This window comes from Equus quagga, chromosome 11, assembly GCF_021613505.1.
Source record: "Equus quagga isolate Etosha38 chromosome 11, UCLA_HA_Equagga_1.0, whole genome shotgun sequence".
Lineage (NCBI taxonomy): Eukaryota > Metazoa > Chordata > Mammalia > Perissodactyla > Equidae > Equus > Equus quagga.
In genome coordinates, this window is record NC_060277.1 from 25,259,157 (window position 1) to 25,287,130 (window position 27,974).

Genomic DNA, 27,974 nt, shown 5'->3' on the forward strand with positions numbered 1-27,974 from the left:
AGACCTCCCCTACCGCTGTCTCTCGACTTTTCCATGTCCCAGGGGAGTGGCTGAGGTGGGTGGAGGGTCTGGCAGATAGTGGCTATGAACTCTACCTTCCTCTCTCCTTGACCCCTGTTTTCCAGTGTTGTGTGGACGACTTGGTTGGTACCTGTCACATTTGCTTCCTTAAAGGCTTGTCCTGATTACTTGAACAATTGCAAAATCAAATCTCTAAAGAGTCTTAGAGATGAACTAGTCCAAATTCTTCCTCTTTTAAATAAGAAACTGAAGCAGGAAGTCAGCAAGAATTAGGTCTTTATTCACCAAGGTGGAGCAGATAGACTATACGTGGAGAACGAATTTGTGGAGGGCAGGACACAGTCCTCGTTCTCTTGCTGCCCGTCACACTGCCAGTTGGGATTGACTTAGTAACTACTGATCGTTAAGCTTACTTTAACTAGTTTTTGGTTGAATTTTTACCTGGTTGGGGAGAACTCCACTGAGAATCTTGTGATAGCTGCTACTGGGTTTCCATCTTTAATCTTTTGGGAGACAGAATCAAAATTGGGCAGCAAGCTCAAATGAAATACCTTCCTCCAGTTTCCTTTGGTATTAGAAGATGTTGAGGTTTTATTTTTATAGGTAATTAAAACAATGGTAAGGACAAACTTATAAAAGTATGACTCTCCACTAGTGTGTAGAATGTATCCCAAAGGGCAAACTTCAAGATCTTTTTTTCACCTGCTTGATCTGAAGTAAGAGTTTATCATGTCGCTTGGGACACTGAACCAAATCCTAGGGAAATCTCTAAGTTGAATAATTTTTATAACACATCTATTAAAATGAAAAACACAACCCAAGCTACTCGCAATAGTTTTACAATAGGGTGAAGTCCCCCCTAACTTGACTGAGAGTCAAATGTCTATGCAGAATATTTATGTCACCAGAAGACTGAAGTAGTGCGCTTGACTTTCGATACGCAGGAGGGCACTGTGGATGACCAATGTTCATCTGCTGGACTCAGAGAAGGAGGACCTCATTAGGGCCAAAACTTTGCCAGACAAATTCTCTGACACTCAGTGAAGGTGGAGAGTCCACCTCCCGCCTCCCCACTTTGAAGCTGCCCCAGGGCGGCATGACTCAGCGCACGCCAAAAGTGGCTATCAGCCACCATGACCACCACCATAAATCTGCTTTTATTAAACTGTCTGGTTGTCTGTGGAGGTCAAAAGTGGGCCAGAGAAAAAGTCTGCTCCCTCATCTAGATTGGAAATCTCACGATAGGGTATCTCAGCTTTGTGCCTCTCCTGGCCTGTGAAGCAATTCCACGGGAAGACCTGGAGATAAACTCAGCTATTTCATTTCTGGGGTTAAAGAAAGGGGAAGGGAGAACAAAAGACTTCTTGAAATAAGATAGAGTGTCATTGATGCTTTATTTACATGCGTCACCATCTCTTTTACAAACTAGATTACAGTTTTAAATGGAATACACAAAGCAATTATCTACAAACATCAAGGGAAGTAAGTACTGTGTCTCTATTTCATTTGGAAAGGGGAAGAGTCCCAAATCAAACTGGTTTTGATTCTTGAGAAGAAAGCTGGTAGAGTTAACCCATGGCAACATACGGTTAGACAAAATCCTCAGTAAGAACTCAATATGATAGTGTTCGCTTTGAAAGAAAGGATGAGGTGCTTCAAACCAAACTATCAGCTGCTTGACTTTAGGTGTCTGAATATGGCCATGCACCATATTTCATTCTAGTTTGTATGGGGCATGAGCAAGAAACTGAAACAGATAAGACAGTTTGTATTACAGATACTGTATACAGACTTTTTTTTTTCCATTCATGCAACTTTTTTTCTTAAAAAAAGTTAAACATGTGAAGCCAAAATGCACAATACATTTCTTTTTAATATTAACTAATTTTTCTGGTCCTCTTTCACATCTGTTTACATTTCCCGTGTACATCATGTGCTAGGACAAGTATACGAGAGAAGACTGATTGCCAGGCAATGAAGTAATTTTAGAGAAGTAAGTGACCAGACAGACAGTTTTTTAAAGCAGCCGCACAAGTATTTCTGGAGTGTGGCAGAGGGCTCGGAACCAATCATTCACCAAAGAAAAATACATAGAAATAAAACTAAACAAGAGGAAAATAGTTCATTCATTCAACCTGCATAAAATGTTACCCACAAAAGATTTAGATCAGATACAATCCACTCTTTTCAGTTCCTTGGGCATCTGCTTTCAGATCTTGACAGACATGATTTCACAAGGACTTCATTTTCCCCTCCTCAGGCCCTGTTCCCCCAGTCTCCAGGAGAGGCTGGCTTTCTTGTACCTCTTTGCCAGAGACTGTATTTCTAAAAAAAAATTTGCTTAATTTTTAAAAAAAAAAACATTATGCCTAATCACACAATGTTCCCAAATACAGCAGGAAAAGGGAAATCAGAGTTCAGAGCTGTCAGGGTTTTGTTTCTCCTTTTAGAGAGAAAGGGTAACATTTTTATTTCCCCCGCCAGCCCGTGGCATCAGCAAAAACATGGGACTGGCTGTCTGACTGCTTTACTCCTTCCAAGAGATTCAAGTGTTCCTTATTCTTTAAGTGGGGTTCTTCAGGGAGGGGTGAAGTCTGTCCCTATCGTAAGTTCAGAAGCCACCTGAAATGTCACCCTGAGATTGGGCATACCTGTCCTGAGCAGTGGGCCATGAGGTCCTCTCCTCAGGGTGGGGGAGTGACACACATGTAATTCCAAAACTCAACACCAAACACACTCACACAGTCAACCTTGGACTACGTGTGTGCATGATCCTCCCGTTAACAGGAAAGACAGACTTCTGAAATTTTTCAAAACATGTGTTTTAGCAATCATCATATTGTGGAAGAAACGATAAAGGAAACTGACCTCAGATTCATGCCCAGTTAACGGGGTACGCTGCACCTGGAGGTCAGTCCTCACACAGGGACAGTGAAGGCTCGGGATACAGCTCTTTTCTAACTTCGGTAAAAGGGATCCGGTCCTGGAGCCCAGAAGAGAACAACAGGGCCCCAGAGTGCATGTTGTGTTTTCAACATTGGTTATTTTCCTAATTTCCCGTGAAAAAGTGGAAGGCTCCCTAGCGCAGCTTATTTAGAGGCTGAGGGTAGCCTCAGATAGCTCTCGGGATGCAGAATTCCAGCTGCCAAGCCCCCGGAGGCTCCTAAATATTCCACTGGGATGCTCCAGATCAGGAAGCTTACTGCGAGGGACCATGACACTCAACTCCACCTGGGCGCCAACAGCTGGCCCTTTCTGAAAGCAGGGTCTCAATATGAGAGACAGAAGGCTGAGGTCACACCTCTGCCCAGTCTGACCGCCTTGGAACCCAGCTAGTCTAAGGGAGCCTGGCCTCTGGGTGGGTGGCCAGCTGAAGGTGACCAAGGGTGTGACTGGGGCTGCCATGATGCTGGACAGGCCTAACTATTCCATTCTTGCCTGACCCCCTCCTGGGACGGATGCTGGCGCTTGACTTTGCTCTGATCTCAGTTCTCCACAATGCTCGACACGTAGATGCTGTTTGAGTTAAAAAAAAAAAAAAAAATTCAAAGCACCCTCCCCCTCCACTTTGCCGATCTGCTCTGTGGCTGCCCTGCTCTCATGCTGCCTCTGTCCTCCCTCAGCTGTTTTAGATTAAGTCATAATCTGGTTCTAGGACATTTTGTAAGACATTCTGCCTGAAATCTAACAAACATTGGGGGGAAAAAAGAGAATAAATGAGATGCCACATGTCTGAAAGGAATTTTCAAGTCGAAACACATTTGAGGGTTGCCTTTCTTACTCTCAAAGCAGCTCCCGGGGTATATAAAACTGCAAAGGAAATGGCCATTTTTAGTTTGCTTGTTTCTTCGAGCTCTGGAGAGAAATTCTCAAGGCACTCCTGTTGGAAGCACTCCGGATTCTCCCTCGTATCTGCTAGCCCCGCTTACCCCCCACTACTGTCGCTGTCTCTGAACTGCTCCCACCCAGGGCAGCCGCATTTAGGACCCAGACAGGCAGCCCTCTTTCACCGACACTGACAGTTCTTGCGTAGAGCAGACTCCCAAAGAATCGAGGAAGTGGCTAGCATTGTTATAAAGGAACATAGTAAGCAAAAGTCTGTCTCACTGACAAGCAGACCACATGAATAGAATACATATTTTTAAAAATTATACGTACTTTTAAAATGAAGATTATAAACTTGTAGCAGTTTAGAAAAGGTGATATGCTACAGGTCTACCATAAGCACAACTGCACGACAATTTACAGATTCCGGAAAAGGCAGGGTGAAATCAACAGGGCAGTTGCCCAAACAGGACAACCCAAGCGAGAGGGGAGAGACGTGTGACAATACCAAATGGAACTTTCATGATGCTAGGAGCTGTTATCACCACCAATATCACCCCCAGAGGAATTATAAAGCAAAGGTGCACAAGGGGGCCCCTGGTGGCCGGTGGTGGGTGCAGGGGGTCAGGTGGCACGTCTGTGTTGGTGGAAGGGAGTCGGTGCCCACTGCACAGTGCAAGTGTCTGCGAGGACTCATGCAGGGAGGTCTGTGCTGAGATACTAGCCTGTATTCCTAACGTCCATGCAGGATGTTCCATTTTTGTACTGTACATGATAAAATATATTTATACATTTATATGCCTAATGCTTTTTATGCAAAGAAAAGTCTTCATATATCACTTTGGAGAAGTATGTATACGCTGTGCTAATCAGAGCATCGTTACACCAGTTTCATATGTACCAAAGGTGTTCCCAACTAGTCTGTCTACCAAAGAGGGTAACTAAGATAATCACACTTCCCAGGTTAAACAGAAAGCACCTAGACAGCACCATAACTTCTTGAAAACAGAACAAAATGAAATCCACGGAAGCAGGAAAGTGGGGGGAAAAAGTCAAAACTTCCCTATCTTGTACTTCCATTGTGTCACTTGTACAATTACGATCTAACCTTATATATATATAAAAAAAATCAGTTTGTATGCTATTACCTCTCACTCATACACATCTAGAACATCAGATCATACACAGCAAAGCTGAAAATAATCAAGGGTGTGTATTTAGAATAGTGACTCGGGTTTGTACTTTTCACACATTTCTCACTGCAGGCTTAATGCTCACCTGTTAAGTTCATTTCTTCTGCAAAGCAAAACAGGACTACTTTTTTTTCTTGTCTTTTTTCCTTATACTAAATCCTTTAGTGGCATTTGGCAATGAGTAGACAGCTGAGCTGATCTGTTCTTTGAAAAGATTCTAATTTCTAACCAACACACCATCACTGTTCACTGCATTAGCTGAGGATACTGACAGCAGACCACAGGCCCTACTGATCTGGCAAACTGCAGACCAGGTGTGGGGGGCTCGGCCCCCAACCACCCTGACTCATTCCTGAAACTCACTGGGTCGGATGCCGAGCTCCGTTTGGTCTGCCCATGCAGGGTTCAGTTCTGGACTGGTGCTCATGGCAAACAGTTGTGCCATTGTTCGGTTTCAAGAAAAGGATAGTTTTCTACCAAACAAAAGAAGAAAAGAAAATCCCCCTCTAGTTTATGTAATTTGTTAGTTTATGAAGTTCCACGGGCTCAAATGCTTGTGACGCCCACAGCCAGAATGGTAACTGGTACAACATTTTCCTCCTGTTTTTCAATTTGCCAGGGGAAGGGTGATTAACATTTTAACATAAAAATACTGCCAGTTAATGCATGTGAAAAACTCAGAAAGTCAAAGGAAAACAAACACAAAAACAACACTTAGAACATCCCATAAACCATCGAGATATTAAAACACCACAGCATTGCCCATGGGGCTCACGGTGTGCTCTGGATGAGTGTGGGTGGCGGTGGGTGCTGTCCTTCGCTGGCAGGTGGCTCATCACCCCATACAAGGAAGATTTTGCATACTTGAGAGAGAGAGTTCGGTTCCAGGGGTAAGTGCTTCACCCAGGGTAAGGGGCCGTTAACAGTCTCTGCTGGGTTAGGAACATGGTGCAGGATTCACAAAGGTGTTAAGCTGTAAACGGTATCACTGTCCACTTGCTGAGAGCAGATTTGGCAAAGGGTTTTCTCTGTAGGTCTTGTGTCAGTTTGAGGGTCTACAGCAGGAAAACAGAAAACCAGAGACGATTAAGGGCATTTAAGCAGCAAGAGTGGGCACTCAGCATCACGCTTCATCAGCCTCCCATCTCCTCACCCACCTCCGAGCCAAGGGGACTCAGAGCAAAGCTGTGTTGCTCCACCAGCTCCAAAGAGCCTTCAAACCTAAGGACAAAGCATGGAGATGACTTACCTTCTCTCTGTGCCCGATTACAAAATGCTCTCAAGTTGAAAAGCCTAGAGGAAATGGGCCCATGCCCTTCAGGAGGTTAACAAAGACAAATGAGGGGTGCTGTAGTGGGTCCTTTCAAGTTACTGAAGTCCAGGGTGCAGGTGGGGTTTTGCTCAGACTTGTGGATTGAGAGTTTCCTGGGACACGGGACTTTCACGCTAAAACCAGGGAAGTTGGTCACCCTAAGCAGACCAGCTGTGCTTTTCCGGTTCTCCCTCACTGGCTATGTGGACTGACCTTGTTAACCACTCTTCCACTAACATCCCAATACCAGGGGAGATGACATGGCCACTTTCCACAAAGGCTTAAGCAGTCCGTGCTGCTGGGTGGTAGTAATCTTGACTTGTGTCACTATAAAAGGAGTAAGCAATCTCTGAGTGGACTGTTTTAGGAATTGGCCTTTTGTATTAAAAATCTGCAGAGGAAAAAAAAATTATATACCATACACATATGGCCAGAAAGAGCTCCTACAAAACATCCCTTTAACAATGAACAACTTTCCTATTATTATTTTGCCTCCAACAGTCTTCAATGTAAGGCACAAAAGAGGTGCTGTCAGAGCTTCTGAATTTACACAAGTCAGACTTCGTGGGACCACTGAGTTAGGAGACCTGGCAGTCCTCAAGTCATAAGGCCTTCTGTTTATGGAGACAGTGTCGGCTGGCATGGTAGGAAAAAGTGGCTCTAGGCCAAGAAGTGGATAGAAAAGTAGTAGTGAGGCAACAAGAACTCATGATCTTTTCACCAGATAAGGTGAACAGTAATGAAAAACGCATCCATAAGGTTACACACACGTTACGACGTCTGCTTCTCCCCGCTTTAGAGGGGGTATTATCCTAAATTCACTGGGAATCTTTACAAGTGTATTGTGACTTCACTCTCTTCTGTGGCTGGACTGGCTGGCAATCTTACCTCTCATTACCAATAGTCAGAAAGATGGCAGGGCTTGGTATAGGTAACATTCCATACCCATGGCCACAGTTCCCCTTGTTGTGGCTCCAAATAGAAGAACTCAGGTTGTTCGATCCGAAGCAGAGACAATAAAGCAGGACAAGGTGGCCCCTTCCTCCTACTCATCCCCAGTCTTTAGCTTCCCTGGCTGATGGCTTTTTTGAGGTATTTTGTTTTGTAAGGGTATGTGACATTATCCTGGATTAGAAAATAATGGCCTGTTGATTTCAGAGGCAGAAAAAGCTAACATAGATGCAGCTCTCAGAATCTGTGAGTTTAGCCTGCCTAGGATGCTGTTCTAAGTACTCCACCTGGCAGCCCTGAGCATGACAGACAGGGGTGCACACAGGGTGCTCTGGAAGGAGATTCAGTTTTTTCCTTCATAGTAACACTTAATAAATCACAATCTAACATCACTATGCAATTAGTCATCAGGGGACTTTGGTCCCCAAGTCCCGATCCTGACTTACCGCAGGCGCCACGGGAAAAGCTGTAAAAGTATTACCTAATTCAGACCCCATCCCCCGGTTCCCTCTGGTGTTAATTATTCAGCCACGGAAACCACTGCGTACTGGAAAGGTGACACACTTCATTCCCAACATACAGAGGCCAGGTGCACAGCCTGCTCTAATGCAGGGGCTGGGTCAGCATAGGATGGAAGGAGGCAGAGGGCACCCATAGCCCCAGTATGGCATCACTCTAAGCAGAACAGGGCATCAGCCCCGGAACCAGGGGCAGGAGGCCCTCCTTGGGCAGTCTGGAGCAACTAGCAACAACAATCCCCAGGCCAAATACCCATGCCCTCATCAAAGGACCAGAACCTTCCGGGACTTCATCATTAAAAAGGAGATACACTGATCACCACTCCTTCCCCTTCTGCAGAATAGGCGTGGGTCCCTGTAACGCTATGTCCTGGAGCTCCCCCAGGGGCTCCCAGGCTGCTCAGGATCTGGGTTTTGTACCTAGCGGTTAAGCAGAGAGACCCAGCCTCAGGTTCAGAGGCAGCTCTCACAGGAGACAAATTTCATACAGAAACTCCCACTCCACAGAACAGAAAGGCGACTTGTTTTCTCTGTGATAGAAGGAAAACAGATTGTAAAATATTATGAAAACATAAAGGAGCCAGACAAATGTTGAACAGAAAAACAATCATCCTTCCAAGAGGAACGCCAGCATCACCATTCACTAGGAAGACCTTAGGATTAAAAATAGTCCTAAGGAAAGCAGCTCCGCGTCTGCCTTCGATTTTTAACTGCTCTTTGGTTGCTCAACGTTCGCACGTGTTTATCTGACTCCATCAAAGGCTGGGAGAACACAGGGAGCACGTGAAGTGAGGAGACCAGCTACTCAGCTGGGGATTTAATGATACTTAGGTTGGGTACAAATTTTATGGCTTTTGGTGAAGCTCCCATGATTCTTACATTGTTTAAAGATGTTTTAGTTAACTGCGAGGTTTATGTGTATATGTTGATGCCCTTCCGAAGAAATTTAAAAACGCATCAGATTAAGAAAATGTTTGGAAGGAAAAGGAAGCATAGGGCTAAAGGGAATTACGGCTATCACTTTGCAGTCACTAGGCAACAAGATAACTAATAATAAATGTGAAAATGTCCTGTGCCATTGGTGACTTTTACTAATAGGAAGGAGATCTCCTCCTTCCCTATCTAAGCTCAATAAGTAAGTTTGAAATCAGGCTGTTGATGCAAGGAAAATGAAATGGGGAAACCAAATGATGAGGCTCATTCTAAAAATATCTATGGATGCTGTCATCTGGGCTCTGGAGAAGCAGGTCCCTCTATAATCTTGGCATCTATGGGGAAGACAAGTCTCTGCCTCATTATCACCGCTAAATCACATGATGTTCTAAGAAAGGGCAACGCCTCCAAAAAACTCCACACGTAACACAACCACCCCAATCAACTTTAATCTGGGAATAAAACATAAATGTTCCCATTGCTGTCCTCCCACAGCTTAACTCCACCGTGACACATTCATATTTCTCAGTGGTGTTTTTTTATCTTCTTGGCAGAGAGGAAAGGAAGAGGACCCCAATGCCAAATAGGACGTGGAAGGAAAAAGAGCCAGCAGGATGTGAAACTCTCGCATCCACAAATCCACAACGTTACCCACTGCTTTCTTAGCTAAAACTGAGATGTTTGGGGGCAAGTCTGCCAAACAAAAATTAAAGTGAAGCACCACTTTCCTCACTCTTTAAACACAAAGGTAATTTAAGCCAAACGTGCGACCCCTGGGGCAAACGGGGGACTAAATATGGAACATGTAGGGTAGAAAGGGAAATGAACTGGAGCTCACCCAATCTGACAGGGAGGCTCATGTGGAGTCCAGAGAACAGCTGTGGATTTCAGAGTATCACCGTACCATCCCCAAGCAGAGAGCCAAGAAACGCCTGCCTGCCACCATCTCTGCTCCACCCCTGGAAGGATCTCAGGGACACAAAGCCACCATGAGCCACAACCATCTGCCAGCATCCACCAAGGCTTTTGTAGCTGGTGTCACCTTGTAGGTGTTGGGATAGGTAGCCACGTCTAATTTAGGAGCACCAAAATGGCAACAGTTCCCTTGGAGTTCATCTTCACAGCCAAAACTGGAAGGAGCTCAAGAAAACATCCAATGGGGACAGCAACTCTGGCTTAATTTGGTAACTTTTCAGTATCTTCTAGGTCGGAATGGGCGATAAAGAGGAGTTAGGGAAGTACATGAAAACCAGCCTGGTGGCCGCTGTCAGCAGGGGCCTGGCCGATGAAAACCCAGCCCTCCGCCCGCGACACTGGCCAGAGCCATCCTCCATGACCGCCAGAGGAGGAGAGTCAGGAGGTGCAGCTCTACGAAAATCCACTTTGGCAAACGCTCTCAATTTGCCATTTTAGACCCGGAATAGTTTATGAGGGAAACAGAACAGGTATGGAAGTTTTGGCCAGGCAGGGGGCCAAATTTATATTCAGTTGAGGAGGCTCCCTAAAAGAAAGTCAAGCTTCCAGGAAATGCAGCCCAGAGGCTCTGGAGCCTTCTAATGGGCAAGTCTCATACTTAGGGAGAAAATGGGGATGTTACAGGGAAGCTCAAAATAAAAAGCTTTTCATGGCAAAGGCGACACTCAGGAAGAGACTGGAAAGACACAAAGCTATACACATTATTTAAAACACTAAGCTTAGTCTGTGTAAAAGCTTGACATGTCTAAGTACACCTCTCTACCTCCCAGTAACAAGGTGGCAGGTGAAGTCTGTCTGTGAAGGCTGGGGACAGGCCCCTGAAAAGCTGCTGCCCCCACGACACTTCACGACACGGACCTAGTGCAGAGTGCCCTCACGCCAGCCTTTGCGCTGTGCTGGTAAACACAGGAGATGGTGAGAAGCAGCTGTCCTGGCACTTCACAGCTGAGGGACAAAGAGCGGGGTGTCCCGCAGAGAGGCACCACTTCCCTGTTGCTTACACTGCAGGATCACCGATGGTTAATGTAAGTTTGACTTAAGAACGTCCTAGCTCTGTCTGTCTACTGGGGCTGGGATTACGTTAACCAATATTCTTTGGGCATCCAGAGTTAAATATGATGACTGACATGGCAGAAATATGATACCTGTTAATTTACTGTCCAGAGGAAAGTTGCAGAGATTTCATATTTTCTTAAGATTCTTAGATTTTTTCAAACCACATAGAACAGCATGTAAAGTTTGGGATTATGTTCTTTTAAAGACTATGTTTAAGGCAAAATCCTTTAAGGGGCGTTTGGATCCTCTCTAGACTCATGGTTCTTTAACCTTAATTATAATATCCCCAAAGCTTAGCTGGCAGAGACCTCTGGGGTCAGGCTCCACTACCTGCTACTACTGATGGGAACAAGCCCGCGCGGCCAATGGGTCAGCTCAGTCACACGCTGCCTGCTTAGCTCTCCCCACCCATGTGAATCACCTCCAGCCATCAGACAGCTCCTCCAGCCCCACCTTCCCCAGGCTGTCCTCTCCCAAACTCCTAAGCCACTCACCTGGCATCTAATCACATAGTGCCCAGAACGGTTACTTTTCCAGACACTGAACTCTCCATATGTTGAACTCCCTGAAAACAGAGTAAAGCCTTCAAATCAAATCCAGCACTTGGGGAGCACCAAGCATTTTAAGAGCACTGTCTTAGACGTGGTATTTGCCCTCAAGAAGTGTACATTCCAGTCAGGGACACACAATTTTCTTGATGTCCCAAGTAGCCTGGAAAGTTGAAATACAGTCATGTGTCGCTTAATAACATGGACACCTTCTGAGAAATGCATTGTCAGGTGATTCTGTCGTTGTGTGAACATCATACAGCGCACGTACATAAACCTAGATGGTACAGCCTACTATGCACCTAGGCTGTATGGTACTACCACTGTTTATGCGGTCCGTCCTTGACTGAGACGTTGTTATGTGGCACGTGACCCTAGAGAATAAGTGCACAATAAATGTTGGCTGAAGAAATGAATGAATCATTCTCCTGGAATAGCCCTCTCTTCTCCTCTGCCAGCTCAAACACTTAACACCCCTTCTGTGAGTGCTACAGCTTCCATAAGTATCTTAAACCTACTCATGGGGCCGGCCTGGTGGTTCAGCGGTTAGGTTTGCACACTCTGCTTTGGTGGCCCGGGCTTCCCCAGTATGGATCCTGGGCGCGGACCTATGTACCACTTATCATGTCATGCTGTGGTGGCATCCCATACACAAAATAGTGGAAGATGGGCATGGATGTTAGCTCAGGGCCAGTCTTCCTCAGCAAAAAGAGGAGGATTGGCAGTGGATGTTAGTTCAGGGCTGATCTTCCTCAAAAAGAAAAAAAGAAAAGAATAAATCTACTCGCATTTGCTGAGACAATCTTATCTGATTTCAGGCAGAACCTACTGCATGTGGGACAAGACCCAGAATTTTAATCCTTTTTGGGAAGGATGGCTTCTGATTAAGTTTCTAAAACTCATACAGGATGAAACCACCTAAAGATCAACACAACGCACAATTTTAACATTCAACTAATTTTTTAAAAGTAATAATTAAAAAATTGTAAACAGTATTCAATAAAGAATTTACCTTCTCCCATCCTTCCTGTACATCCCACCATACACAACCTTTTATCATCAGTCCGAAAGTTAAGTCTTGCTACTCTAACTCCCAAATCGCTGTCATTGCTACAGTGATTCACGGTTTACAAAGAGAAGGGAACCCTAGTCCAGGAGGAAATGCTCAGAGCCATAAACCATGACCTGAATATCACAATGTTTACGTTTGCTGGGTGTGGCCCATCCTGTGTGGCTCTTCATTGCATTTACTGGCTGGGAGTGGGGGGGAGAGCGGGGGTGGGGGAAGGGACAACAAGGACACCAGCGTGCAGCCATCCCTTCAGGCTGGGATGCCCCAGCTCCCTGGGGGCTGGTGCAAGGGTCGGTGTCATGTGCCAGCCCATCTAAGGGTTCCGCCACCAAGCAGGGGAGAGGGGTCTCCAGAGTCTTCTTTTCCTGCTTTAGCTACACAGGGGTTTGAGGACAATCTAATTTTCCCAAAAGTGATTCTGAAACTGAAAACACAAAGTCAGCTCTTTTAGTTCCACAAACAGTCCAGTCACTCATCTACCTCTATGGTGTGTCCAGGACATGCAGGTGACACAGGTCGCAGCCAAGAAGCAATCACCACACCAGCACAACAGAGGAAGGAAACCAAGAAGGAACTGAAAGGAGGGTCTCAAGGGTGACTCTGAGACTGATGGAGAGAGAAAGGACAGTCCTGAGGTCAGTGCTCCGGCCAGCAGATTCCAGGGGTGAGGTAAACTGGCATCTCATGGGGCATGGTGGCCCTTATCTCCGCGTGCAGCCTGCACCTGCACTGCAGTGATAGGTACCTGGGGCTCCCTACCGTGGGGCCCCACCCCAGCCAGCAGGGTGACCTGAGGGGAACCTGATCGGGCTGAGCAGGGAGCGCTCTGGCTTGAGGCACTGGGTGGCCGGCATCATTTTCAGTTAAGCAAAGGGGAACCCTAACAGGCCTATCGGTCAACACTTACTTTCTGATGACTTACAGATATATTGGGCTGTACTGCTTCCTGCTCATTTCTCAACATCCAAACGACCAAGGGAAGTTCCAATAACATGGATACACGTGGCGGCCCGTGGAAATTAATTACAAATTTCGACCTCAGAACTCCTAGACTCCTACCTCTGGCCTCTCCTTACCCATTAATTTCCCTTGAGGAGTCAAATCAAGCACTCCACACAGACGTGAATCTTATGGTCCAGACTACTTTCATCAGAGAGAAAGAGCCGGAGGAGAGAGAATCGCGGGCGGGGGACACGACATACTGATATGCAAACCTTCAACCAAACTAAAATGGGGCAATTAAAGTTTCATCTTCAGAAACACTGGAATTACCCTCTGAGGCCTTCATGACTAAGTAATTCTCATCCCTTAATAAATGAATGTCATAGATTTAAGCCAGAAAGAGGTTTATAAAAAAACAAAGAAAATCTAGGATTCCAGAGTAAGGTCCATCTATTACCGGGAGAGAAAAAAAGAAAGCACAACCTCGGTAACCAAGGGCACAGCAGCTCTTCACAGACGGAGTGCGTATTTCGGCTCCAGGCTTGGCCCCCTTGTTTGGGAGGAAAGCTCCTGGAGAAGGACAGCCTATGTTCTCTGGGTTTTCACTGAACTTAAGAGTTGGAAGAGATGTTAAGGATACAGTGACCATATTTTCTGAACCCCAAACTGTGTCACATTCACCAGTAACGGGGTAAACCATCAGCTCTTCTCGGGGGGAGTCCATGGCCAGACCACTGCCAGCATCATGCTATTTATTGTGTGGTCATCTTTCTGCTCCCAAGAAAGCCCCAAGAGGACTGGAACAGCTCTTTATTTCTCTGTGTGGCTTGGGATGGCCTGGCAGTGGGAGGAGCAAGATCAGATTCCAGGCCCCCTCCCAACAGGAAGAGGCTACACTCTGAGGGAGTGGAGAAGGGGCAGGGTGAGGCTTCTCCCTTAGCAGTCAGGCCACCAGGCCCTATGGAGACCCACAGGCACCCTAGGGAAAGCTGAGGCCAGACAGCTCAGACTTCTCAGGCAATCCTTTAAAGATGCTAATGGAACACTCTGGATACCACATATAAACCTCCTCATCCCATCTGTGGCAGAAGCTCCCTTTGTTAGTGAAAAAAACAGCCTCTCTCATGGGTACCCCCCAAGAGGAAAGCAGTCACTCTTTCTGCCAATAGTGTAGGACTGCCTTGCCTGCTTCCTTTATTCTGTATTAACCTCTGAAGCCATTTTAAGTAACAGTAAACAATAAATAACTCTTTAAAAAGTTGTCAGAGCAGGGGACAGCCCCATGGCCTAATGGTGAAGTTCGGCATGCTCCACTTTGGCCACCCAGGTTTGCGGGTTCAGATCCCATGCACAGACCTACATCACTCATCAGCTATGCTGTGGCGGCAACCCACATATAAAATAGAGGAAGACTGGCACAGATGTTAGCTCAGGGTAAATCTTCCTCAGCAAAAAAAAAAAGTTGCCAAAGCAAATTAGCCCCTATCAGAGCTAGTGTAAGGTATGTTTTCATTTTAACCCAATATTACAGATAAGCAAACTGAGACTGCGAGAGATGAGTGACTTGACACAAAGCCATGAAAATGGCAGCCTTCGGCTACAAACCCACAGGCCCTTGGCCATATCACACAGACGTTATTTAACCTGGAGTGGGTTGCAGGGGAGGCTTTTTCAATCCACAGTTCCCCTCAGAGCAGAGCCCTAGGAAGAGTGAGGGGAAGTGGGTGGCTGGCTCACGTCCATCTGTGATGAACCAGCTTTAGAAATCAAACATAAACTACAGCGAGCATCCTGCAGGGTTTTTAACAGAAACCAGCATCTGGATATAGCCTGAACTCTGCCCTATCAGCACGGAGCTCCTGAACTGTAGGGCCTATGTTTTCATCCTCCAGACAGACAGGTGGGATGGACCATGTGATAATGGAACAGGATATTTGAAAGCTGGGTTGTGGCAGAAAACCAGGCACATAAGCCTGCCACACACCCATGGGTCCTATGCTCCAATCCCGCAGGTAAGGCAGTGTTTTCCTCTATGACAAATGGTCACCACCACCACTGCCATCACCTTCCCAACCATGCATTCCTTGAGGGGGAGACCCTATTTTATTTAACTCTATCCTCTGTGCCCAGTGCAGTCAGGTACCCAATAAATGAATTTTGTTTAATGAATTCAGGCTTTTCTGGAGCACTTCTGCCAAGATGGGGCCTACCATTTTGCCAGGCAGCTAGCTCATCTAAGAGTAGAACCCACTCCATGGCTAGAGAAAAGTTTGATATATCACAAGGGCGTACAAAAACCTCAACACGAATCGAGAGGAAAAGGGCAAGGAATCCACTTCTTAAGGGGACTCAAATCCTTTCAGTAGCACCCTAGGGCAGGATTTCTTTAGGGGTTCCATAGAACACTGGTTCTATGGTTTCTTGAAAAAAAAGGATTTGATTCAAGACATCCAATAAATTCAGGAAGCATTGCAATCCTACCCAAGAAGGTTTATAATGTGTATTAACTTTTAAGGCTCTGAGAAGTCCTGCTGGAAATAACCCTATTTCACTTTAACATGGCATTCTTCAAACTGATACGAACACAGAACCCATTTCCCACTTAATAGCCACGAATATCTTTAGGATCTACCATTCTGTGAAACACTAACCTACAGGACCTCTAAATATCTGAAGTGTCTCTAATTCACAAAATTTCAATTCGTTTTAGTTTTTGAAAATTTAAACTTCAAAACAATATGGAGGATGGGGAAAGTTTTGAAACTAAATGAACATATCAACAAAACCAGGGTGAAGTGGGTGATGTCTCTTAGAAGGTGAGGGATCGCCATCTTGGAATGAAAATCTAGTGCTGAAACATGCATCTCCAAGGCAGGGAAGAGAAAGCAGTGAGCAAATATCCTTCCACTTGCCCCAGGGCCCAGGCGGACGTCTGGCAGGCCAATCTCTTTGGCAATGGCATAGAAGTGGAAACCGACAGCCCCCTTTTTCCACCTCTATACAGAAAGGTAACCTGTGAGAAGCACAGGTGGTGCCTGGGGAAGGCTTTACTTGTAGAAATGTTATTTATACAATGTTGAATATTGAGCATTATGAACACTCTACAAAGAAGCATTTAATGAGAGCTTGAAGTTCACAGAAATTACCAGTAGTAATTCTGGTGATTTCACCCCAATTTATTTACATTCCACCTATGCTCTGTGGCCAAAAAGAGACCTTCCAGAATGCCATTAATAAATGCAACTACTTGAAGTGAGAGCCACTCAGGTTCTGTCCCAATGCTTAGCAGGCTGGCCAGAGGTCACAGGTGCATTAAAAACCCCACAGGCCCAGGAAGGGTAGCTGTGGTTGTCACCGCTTTCCCAGGACAAGAATGTATGTAAAGAGCGTACCAGCCTCTGCACAGAAACCCCTTTTCACAGCTGTGTCAATTTTCCTTTACTGCTGTCAACACTAAAAAGATCCAGACAGCCATTCTCCCCAGGAATGACAGTTCAGACTTCAGGCTTTTAAAAAAGGTAAGAATAAAGATTCCTGCAGATGCAGAATTCTTGAGGCTGAACTAGACTACAGTCCCAAAGGCAAGTAACACAGTATATTCTCCATACAATATGTACAAATTCACATTTACCATACATTACATCCCCTAAAACAGAAATATCTACATCAAGAAAAACACGACATAGATAGCTTAGATTGTCTGCATTTGGTTAATCTTATCCCCCAACATGAATCTTTAAAGACATAATAGAATCACAACATTCAAACATCACTCCAAGAAGTATCAAAGATTTCCTCCTTTGGGGACGTAGCCTGCATATCATTCTACCTGGCCTCCACACTGCAGCCTGCCGTTTCCACACGAGCGCACCACTCTCTCTTTATGGCTCCATCTCACAGACAGAATGTTAGATTCCAGGTTTACAATGATATGGACTATGCACCTTTAAAACTCTATGATTCTGTCCTCTTTTGACAGACAAGAAACCTACTCTTCTGAGAGACTCATCAGTAATGCGGCCAGTGACAGAAACAGGAAGAGAACTATGCCTCTCCTCTCCATGTGGCATTTCCTGGTTGATGTTTTCCAATCCTTATCATAAAGTAGTTGAAACAGAACTAAATACTGGGCTGCTCCCTACTTGGGGTCTCCAAATGCCAAAGGATGAAGATGAATGAAAGAGCCTGTGAATTCAGGCATCTTTTGCCAACAAAATAATGGTGAGACTGAAGCTGCGTTCCCCCCGAGAGGACACACGTCAGACTAAGGAAGGCTCCCTGGAAGCTCAGCCTTGCAAACACCACTCCAGCTCTCTGACATCGATGCTCCCAATTTGGGCAGCAAGTACATGTACCAAGCTTTATGAGTCCCTGAGAGAAGAAAGTGCCCTTCACACCCCAGTAGCTGGCATTCACAGAAAGGGATGGTTATTTTTTTCTTTTCCAGACAGAGCCAGAGGTCAAAGCCTTTTACACACGGTCTAAAATGAATGACATGTGTGAAACACCCAACCCCCAGAGAAGCATCTCACCACAGCTCTTCAGCAAGACTGTCTGTCAACTGGACAGGACTTCACAACAAGACGGCTCCAATTCAGGGTCATATGACCTTCAGTTAGCAAGCCAGGAAGTGAGTCTGAAGAACACCGTGACTCGTGGTTTAAAAAAAACAAAACAAAATCAAGCAAGTCCTTATGGAACAACTCGTTGGAAAGCTAGGATGCTTAATTTGGGAGAAGTAAGGTCTGAGATTGCAACCTCAGGCCTGTTTTGAGAATTTAGGAAGGAGTTTTCAGTAAAGTGATAGCCGTAAGTTTAAAAGTAAAGAATACACTTCAGGCCACACGTGCTCCTGGCTGTTCAGAGGAGCAATTTGTTCCAAGTGAAATGGAAATCCTGAACCCAGAAACCAGACCCCTTCACTCTCTTTAGGATGTTTCCTCTCTTGCTCTGGTCATACTGAACTAGTCCACTTTCAGGAAAATCTGGTGATTTTTCATTTTTAAATGAAGAAATATCTTCTTAAAACAACTTTCCTCAAAATGTTCTAAGAAAAAGGTGATTAAATGACCCTAAGGTTTCATTAGGGTATTATAATCAAATGCATTATCCCAAAGGTGGTTATTATCAAAATAATAATGCATTAAATATGTTTTAAAAACTTAAGTATTTAAATCTCCCTTAAAATATTTTTATACAATCTTTTAGAATTACACATATACAAGAAAACCCTGCTATTCAACTAAAAGTAAAACTTTCATTTGAAAAAATCAGAGAAAAACTGATCGTACATTTTCTTCTGAACTTATTCTTTTCAATGAACTAGAAAGCAGCTTCCTTACAACCATACCAAAACTAAAACTTCAGTCTTTAGAAACTTGTGTCTTTAGAAACCACGATCACATTCCTCTTAAAGGAAGACACATTACATATTCTTCTAAAAGCCAAATAATCTAAATTTCTCAAGGCAAGTCACCAGTCTGAGTTCTGGGATGGTACTGAACCGTGGGCATGACACTGTGTCCCCCTATTCAGCTTCCATGACAGTCTTTTTACCATCTCAAGGGCAATTAAATGACTGAAAACAGATGTCTGAGTTCTCTCAGGGGCCTGCTTACGCCTGGGAAAGCTGAAACGCTTTAGCATCACAACACTTTTGACATTCCCCTTTCCACAACTACCCATGAGCTGGAGTGAGTCACCACAGGAGTCCCTTATAATTCCCTCTCCAGGGCAGAGGGTTACACAGAGCCCAGGTTTACAGCTTTGAATCCCATTTCTCTTTTATACCATTGAACGAAGGGTGTTAAGCAGCTGGCTGAGATTAAAAAAAAAAAAGAAAAAGGGAGCTGGGGCACAGAACAGTGCCCTTGGCCATGGGAGGGGCTGGGGGTGCAAACCTGTCCCTAGAAGACCCCAGTGCTCCTCTTACTTCTTGAGGAGGAAAGTTCCAGGGAAAGCTTGTTGTACTGTCTGTTACTCTGGCTCCAGCTCAGAGCATTTCCTATTTTTCACCATCAAGAGAAAATGAGGAAGGACTATATAGTACAAACTATTCAAGAAATATGGATTCTGGGTCTAGCTGTGCAACCCCGGGCAAACTATTTAACCTCTCTGGACTCCCTGCTTACTCATCTGTTAGTTTGTTTAACTAACGACGCCACACATATTTCAGCCCACTGCAGTTTTACAAAATCATTTTCACATACTTCAGTGCATTTGATCCCTGCAAAAACCCTGTGAAGTAACGGGCTACTATCCTCATTTTCTAAAACTGGAAATTGATGCTCAGAGGCTAAGGGACATAGTCCCGATAGCAGCCAGAAAGCAGCACAAGCGGGACTGAGCCCTCACCATGGGATTCCAGTGAAATGCTTTTCTTACCACATCTTGTTGCCTGATCCTTCTGGTTCCAAGAGTTTTCAAACACTGCAGTTTAAAAAATCTCTGTCACCATTCCCAGCCCATGTCACTCTACTGGGAACCTGACGTCATTTATACACTGGGGAACAGGAAGCACATGAGTAAGTGCTCTCTCACAGAAAAACTTCTGTTTTCAATTTCTTTCTTTTCCTCTTTTAAATACTAAGACGTGGGGTGCTAACTAAAAAAGATGCTTAAGACTATGGTGAAGAATCGAATACATCTTGCTTCTGATGGAAAATACTCATATATGTAAGACTCAAGAACATATATCGTGCAGTTAAATTAGAAGTACCTACAAATCGTTACTTTACTGGAAAAAAGGATGAAGAAGCCATAACATGGAAGATCAACAATGGCCGTGTTGGACCTGAGAGTCTAAGGAAGTCCTCTGGCTGGGCATTAACCTTGAAGTTTGTGTGACCTAAGGTCCCCCCTTCCTCCCTTGCCCTTCCACTATCATCCATCCATCAGGCAGGGGGCCCTGTGCCACAGCTCAGCAAGGGCGACTGGATACAAAGAGGAAAGAAATCTCTGAAATGTATGTAGTGTGTTCTTTTCACCGGCAGTAAAATTCCCGAGCTGTCAGCAAATTATGACGAGGGGCACCTGATAGCCCTTTCTGTTTATCAGATAAAACTCAGACATAAACTGGTTGGGAGCCATGTTACTGTGCACCAACTGCTCTGCGGTTCTCAATTTCTCAATGTGGAGTAAAGTCCAAAGCAAATAAGACAGCCTCCCCCAACCATCCCACTGGGTTATTATTATGCCATAGCGTTGGGCACTGACCTGCTTTGCCCACTTCCCCTCTCCTCAGTGATCCTTCAGCCTGGCACCCAGCTCTGAGATGAGGCCTGCTTAGCACCAGTGAAGTTCCCCACGTTCAAACCAACAACGTTCTGTGTGGAGATGAGGGAATCAAAGTTAAAATCCAACCCATCAGCATCCATGAGTTCACTACGGATAATGGACTCCATGTCACATTCCAAGCTCCCATTGAACATGTCCAGGTCCAAGTCACTGGGGAACTTCTCATGGCCCATGACGGGAAGGTTTGCACTAGTTGAGTACAAGGAGGAGCCTGAGAGAGAGTCTGAGAGGGTTTGCATAGACTGGCTGACAGACTGCTGCTGGTGTTTGGCTGACCCAAGGCTGCTGGAGTCGCTCAAGCCCATGTTGCTGACGGAATTCGACAAGGCACGGCTGCCACCGAGAGCGCCCTGGGTTTGGTGCTGGTGGTGGAGCAAGTTCTGATTGACCAAACTCCCTTGGTTAGGCTGGGCGGCAAAGGACATCATTGGGTCGTTGCGAAGCATCACGTTCCGGCGGGAGTTCTGGGCGGACACAGCGGTGCTGGCCTGAGACATCAAGGGGTCCGACTGGGTCATCATGACATCACTGTGGCTGAGTGAGTCCGAAGTGAGCAGGTCCTGGAGTGTCTGGTTGCCATAGTGTGACATGGAAGAGAAGGTAGCTGGCTTGTTCTCTTGGATGGTCTGCATGGGCGACTGACGCAGAGAATTCAGAGACGAGGGTCCAAACACCGTGCTGTTAAAGGAGCTGGTGGGAGAGCCCAGGCCGGAGCCCTTGGTGGTGTATGGGAAGCTAGAGCTCCGCTGCATGAGCCCTCCAGGGGGCGATGGCTGGGAGGATGGGAGCGTGATGTTATCCAGCAGGTCATCCATGAGGTTGTCAGCCAGCCCATCATTCAGATTCATGGTGCCCGCCATGTCGGTCAGCCGTGGCAGCTCCACGGTGCATGGCTTGCTTACAGAGGGTGACAGGCTGGCTGAGCTGCTATAGAGCATGGGGGAGAGCGGCGCATCATCATCCTGGACGTCATCCAACTCTGTGCTTGCCAGGATGGGTGACAGGCGGCCGCTGACAGTGCTGGCATTGGAATTGGTGCGTGAGCGGAAGTCCGTCCATGCATCCAGCTCATCGCTGCTGCGCGACGTGGGGCTGCCGGGCCACTTGGAGAGCTGGGAGGGACTGTCATCTGCTGACTCAGGGGCTGTCTGCAGGGCTGCCTTCTTCTTGGCTGCGCGGCCACGGCTCTTGGTATACTTGTTGCTGTTGTCCATGGAGACAGCCCGCCGCCGTGGTGCCTTCCCGCTCTTGCCCCCATCAGGGTTGATGATCCACCAAGAACTCTTGCCCGTCCCCTCGTTCTGGACCCGCATGAACCGGCTGTGCAGCGACAGGTTATGCCGGATAGAGTTCTGCAGAGAGAAGGGAAAACGCAGAAGATGAGCCAGAATGCTCCAAAACTGAGCACCCAGAAGAAATAATCAGACTCCTTATTTTTTTAAAAAAACTTCTCAATTGCAGAGGCTTAAAAACAAATTTAAACAGACGAACACCTGCAGGACCCTCCTTGGCTTAGAATTAAACGACGACATTGTAAACGGCAAGTTTTCTATGTAGGAGATGGGAGATGGTTTCATATCCAGGAGATGCCGGGAATGTGTAAGTTCACTGACATTGTTGTTCCAAAATTCCTAAGTTTTCTTGTCCTTTCTGTAATTGTATTTCCTATACTGAAGTTCACACTTATAACTTATTACCATGTCACTCCCTGCCTGCACTTTGCCACATACCTCCCTGGCTCTAAGGGTAATCAGTCACCTGGGGGCTATTTATTCTGTCATCGTCCCCTCCCTCACTAGCATAGGAGCAGCGTCTACCTTTTCTTAACCACTTCTATGAACTCAGAACTGGGGCGAATCTTCACCCATCCCTTCTATGATTCCGTCTCCTCCTGCCACAAGGTCACACCCATCTGGCAGGCTTAAGGAAAAAAATGGCAGAGATGACAGAAGAAGTAGGTGAGCCTCCCATTCAGAAAAATTCCAAATAATTTATACAGATACTCTCCCCTCAAGGCAATGTGGTCTGAGCATAATAACTTCCTTCCAAAGAGTACAGGAGGCAAAATGGGAAAAAGAGTAACTGTACAGTGGAGAAACCTGACCAACACCCTCTCAGCCAGGTGATCAGGGGCAACATCAACAGGATAAGTCATGGTTATGGCATGTACTCAACATGATGTGATGAAAGTGGTACCTTCCTCGGTGTCTTCCTTCCAAAATCCATCACCCCCAGTCTAATCATGAGAAAAATCAGACAAATCCCAATTAAGGGACATTTATAAAACGCCCGTCCAGTACTCCTTAAAACTATCAGAGCCAAGAGGAGCCTCAAGAAGCATGATGACCAAATGTAATGTGGCCTCCTGGGTGGGAAGCTGGAACAAAAAAAGGGCATTAGGCAAAAACGGAAATCTGAATAAAGTAGGGATTTTAGTTAATAATAATGTATCAATATTAGTTCATTAGTTGTGACAAATGTACCAAACTAATATAAGATGTTAATAATGTGGGAAAACAATGTTGGGAATATGAGAACTCTCTGTACCAGTTTTGCAACTTTTCTGTAAATTGGAATCTATTCTAAATTAAAAAGTTTATTTTTTTTTTAAAAAAAAAGAGAAAGAGGGAAAAATAGCCTCAAAACACTAATGCCTACACCCATCTTGCAAGAATCCTCCTCCTGGCCTGGCAGATAAACCCAGTTGACAGGGATGATCCAGATTTAGTCCTATCTCTGTCACTGACCAACCACGTGACCTTGAGCAAATCACTTAACCCGTCTGCAATAACCGCAGCTCTCCATCTTCATTACAGCCATAATAGCATCCAAACCATCCCGCCCTGACAGCAATGACGTAAGGCTGATACATGATAATATACTTCAGGAGCCAGCCATGCTACGAAATCAGGGTGTTCGTATGCCATTATAAAGCAGAGTCCTTGGTGGAAAGAGCCCACCACCTGGCGTGAGCTCATTTGAATCCGTAAAATGCCTCATGTGCAGTAAAAGAGAGGAGTTAATGGTATTCTCCACATCTGGAACAGCACCTGCAGGCCAGATGAGTTTTTATTTGCAAGTTAGACACACACGATATTGCCTGATACTGTATATTAAATACGAATAATCCTAAAAGTTATCATAGTTTTAAAAAAATTGGCAATCACCAACTGTATTTATGGAGAAGATACAAATACATGTGTTCTCCCAGAATGTTTTTAAAACACAGCAAGTCAGCGGGATTTTACCATAAGTAAATAACCCAAAACATTCACAGTGTTTCCCATGTATATGTTCCCACGCAAGGAGGGCCTAGAGTGCCGGCTGCGCAGTGAGCATTAGCGACCATGGGTCATCAGGCAGCGTTTCTACGACAGCCATAAAGACGCATTTGCGAGAAGCAAACACGCAACATGCCTGTATCTGATGAGACAAATGTTGCCCAGGAGACTACATATCCTGCTTCCCTTTCACGCTTATGGTTTTTAAAAGAATAATGGCATGTCTACTAATGGTTCAGAAATTACATTTCTTTAAAAAGTGAGACACTTTATAAAATGGATATGGAGCATGCTCTTAAAACTCACTTGGCAGGATTCAAACTACTGAGCAATCACATGACTAGATATATTAGATAAAAACTTGCACTGCATCGTCTTGGTGGGAAAATAGGCTGAGGCTACGCAGGTCAGGGTGGACCCTCGTCTAACTACCCCTACCCTGGCCAGCCCCCTCTGCTCTAGATTTAGGAAAGAGTTAACACCAACACTCAGAATTAACAATGATCAATCATAAGTATCCAGTTACCTCCCTTTTAAAAAGCATTTGGGGAAGAATATTTCTTAAAAATGCATTTTAAGTTTCACCAATTCCAAACCAACTGTTAAAAAAAAAAAAAAAAACGAAATTCTTTACAGACCTCCAAAATGCCCTATATGAATTTTCTAATGGTCACCTATTACCACAACTCTAAACCCCAACAACGTGTGTGTGCGTAATTTTATAAAATGACAAGCTGTAATTGGTTAAGATTTGGAGACAGAAATTAAGCTTCTGTAAGGGGATGGGGCAGAGGGCTGGCATACCCACACCTGGGAGCAGACCTGCAGGGCTCAGGGCCCGGGCCCAAGTGCCAGAGTGAGAGTTGAGAGGCTGCCTGATTACCGGGCCACAGGGTTTAGATTCACTGTCTCTAATCCTCAGTGCCCTCATCATATATATCAGACTCAGGCTGAGAGATGACATTAAATAACTTACACAAGATCCCACAGCTAGTGTCTATAAGAACCCAAACTGGAATTTGTTTTCCCAACTCCAATTCAATGCTTTTACTACAACCTTTCACAGGTCTGTCACCAAATTATTTGGAAGTCATCGTTTAACCTATCTGTGCTAACATTTAAAGAAACAAAAATTTAAGAAAGAAGGATACAAAAGCACAGTGTTATTACTGCACTTTTGTTCATGAAATAGTTAGGGGTAATAATTTGGTGGGTCTGTCCTAAAATTAAAAAAAAAAAAAATTAAAAGCAAGCCTGGCTTTCAGAAGAGTACCACCTGGAAGTAAAGGCTCCCTGGAGCGTGCCTGTGTCCCTTACAAGGTGGCCATCACAGCACGCACTCTCAGGAGAGGACAGTGGTGACCACATGAACCAGTGCTAACTACCCTTAGCTTCTAAAACAAAACCCAACTGATTACATGGGTGATCAGCTTTGGTGTCCACTATTTGCTCCATTTTTGTTTTAGAGGTTATTAATGGCAGAACACATTGCCTCAGGTGTATTACCTACACAACACTCAGACAGGTTTTTCCAGTTACATTACGAAGACCACACAAACAGAAACTGTGCCACCACCATCCTCACAGTCCCCTACCTCAGCAGCCTTCCATCCATACAGGCTGTCCGGCCTTCCATGCATAAAATCCATAATCTGAAAGTGGGGCATTGACAAAGGCTTATATAAATACGGCCCCTCACTCTGACAAGGTCAGATGCCAGAAATGTATTCCGGTTTTCCTCATAGGTCATGATTCTAATCACTAGCTTCTCTACCTAAATTTTGGTGAAGCAGGAAAAGGTAAATAAACAAATGCCAGAAAAAAAGTCAGAACTACAATATTTCCCCACATGTCCCCTGACAACAAAAGTTAATGATGATATGATTTCTGTAAGATTTCAAACTGTACCTGCCTCACCTCAACCCCAGGAATAAAGAAGTGGGATTTATAAAAATAGGCAAGCCACTGTAAAACCCTCTTAATGATTTATAGTTTAAGTTCTCTAAAGACCTCTCCATTAGGCTCTGTAAATTAGTTTCCAATGTACTGTGTGTATTTCAAACTATAAAACTACCATTAAAAATATGCTATGGTTTTCCACTAATTCATATATCATCTTATCAAACAGTCTAAATCTCTAAGATTTTATATTAGTTTGGGGATTAGGAGCTGAAGGTAAAGCAGGAATGGTTTGATAGGACTCGAGAGATTTTTCTAATAACATCTAAATACACATTTTGAAATACCTTGTGAGGCAGGCCAATGTTAATCGGCTGAAGCAGGGATGTGCTTTCCTTAAGGCTAAGGTGGAAAGGTAAATATCACCAGCTAGCAGTCGTATTGCTAAGAGCTCAGGCCATTCTGTCATCACATTTACTTACTAACAGCTCCAAGAAGCTACTATAACCTCAAACCAAAACCACGTGAATAGTTCTGGTTACTTAAATCCACTACTAAGAAATCAAGATACTGGTGAATTACAAAAAGCACCATCTCTAGAAAGAAACTTTAGCTTCAGGGATAAATATACCAGCTTTTCTCCAACATGGAGCCAAAGATTTAGGGAACCCTTACAGGAACGCTATCACAACGTGTCTGACAAGATAGAGATAAGAATATTCTTTGTCTCATTTTTATGTCAATCTTCTCTTTTACAAAACCATTTACACTGGTGCAAGCCCCGCACTGGGACAGAAACACTTTAGGTGTAGTTAATTAGTAACAACTGGCAAACCCGTGTCCCGTGTGATTGCAGCTGCAATTAGTGGCTTAATCCTTCAAGGAGGTGCGTGCAGAAGGAGGTGAACCAGGCAGCAAGAGGAAACTCGCCTCCCCAGCCACGCTATGCTGACTGTGGCCTGTGTGGGTCACAGGCTAGTAACCCCTTTGCTTGGCCCTCCTCGAAGCAATTAGCATCAAGATGACTGGCCTCGTCAGAATCGGGTAATTATTTTTCTTGCTAATACTGCAGACAGTTTTCTACTGCAAAATATGCTTATTGCTAACGCTAAAGTGTGCACAGTCACTACATATATGCCAATCGGTTGTGAAGACAGATGGACCCAAAACAGATTAGATGAGGCGCTGGAGAGAAGCTGCCTGAAATGAAAAAAGTATCCCATCAACACTTTACAAAGTGGATAATTCACACATGCAATTTAAAGACACCAAGGGAGGGAGGCAGCATGATGCTGAAGAAAGACCATAGGCTTTGATGTCAGCCAGGTTCAAGTTGGTTTCCTGGCCCTGGCATTTGTCCAGTGACCTTGGGCAATTCACTTAACCTCGGTTGCCCCTTTCATAAAATGGGGATAGAAACGCCCTCTCTGTCTAACTCTTTGGGAAGAGTAAATGAAATTACGCATGCAAAGTGCTCATCGGCGTGCCAAGCACAAAAGAGGCTCTCAACTGTCAGATCCCACATACGGAAGCAGTGACATCACAAATGTTCACTTACTGTTTTCCGAGCATCATATACTTTAAGCCAAAAGGTGAGAGGGTGGCTCCTTCCAGGAAAAGATTTCAAACTCTTAAAAGAATTTCAAAGGTGCTGTGCCAGTCGGGAGTAACCAGTCATTTCTTAACTGTTGCTACTCTACGTCCGCTTCAGCCCCTTCCAAACCGTGTTTACCTTGTGGAGACTGTCCACTAACCCAGACACCAGCTGCATGTGCTTCCCCTGGAACACAGAGAGGGTTTTGTCTGGAAGCAACATGTGGTATCAATTTATCTTTCTCAGCAACAGCAACAAGGAATCCACTGACTTTAAAAATAAAAAGGGAGTTGTGTAATTTAACTCTTAAAGGCTTTTGCCCTCCTTTTTTTTTAAAGATAGCCCCTTCTTCTTTTTTTTTTTTTTTCTTGCCTTCTCAAAAGCAGCAAAATGAGAGTTATGATTGTCAAGTCCCATCCACTGCTTCCCACCAGGCAGATTGCAGGCGTCTCCCTGGTCCTTAGGGGGCATTTCAGTGGGGACAATCTGCAAAGGACCGCCTTTCAATACAGTACCCATCCACCTTGCATCTCCAGTATGTTTCGCTGCTTTGACATG

The 27,974-nt window shown here is 45.0% G+C and overlaps 1 protein-coding gene across 2 annotated transcripts in view; it reads right to left on the reverse strand.

Annotated features, from left to right (window-relative positions):
• Positions 1 to 1,382: 1,382 nt before the first annotated feature.
• The window catches only part of FOXO3 (forkhead box O3), a 119,393-nt gene continuing 92,801 nt past the window's right edge, over positions 1,383 to 27,974 (reverse strand). For both annotated transcript variants that reach the window (XM_046676678.1, XM_046676677.1), the window contains exons 3-4: positions 20,562 to 21,994; positions 1,383 to 6,094 (exon numbers count right to left, since the gene is read on the reverse strand). In XM_046676678.1, coding sequence (XP_046532634.1) covers positions 20,597 to 21,994 — 1,398 coding nt within the window. In that variant the 3' untranslated portion in view covers positions 1,383 to 6,094; positions 20,562 to 20,596. The remainder of the gene's footprint in view (positions 6,095 to 20,561; positions 21,995 to 27,974) is intronic.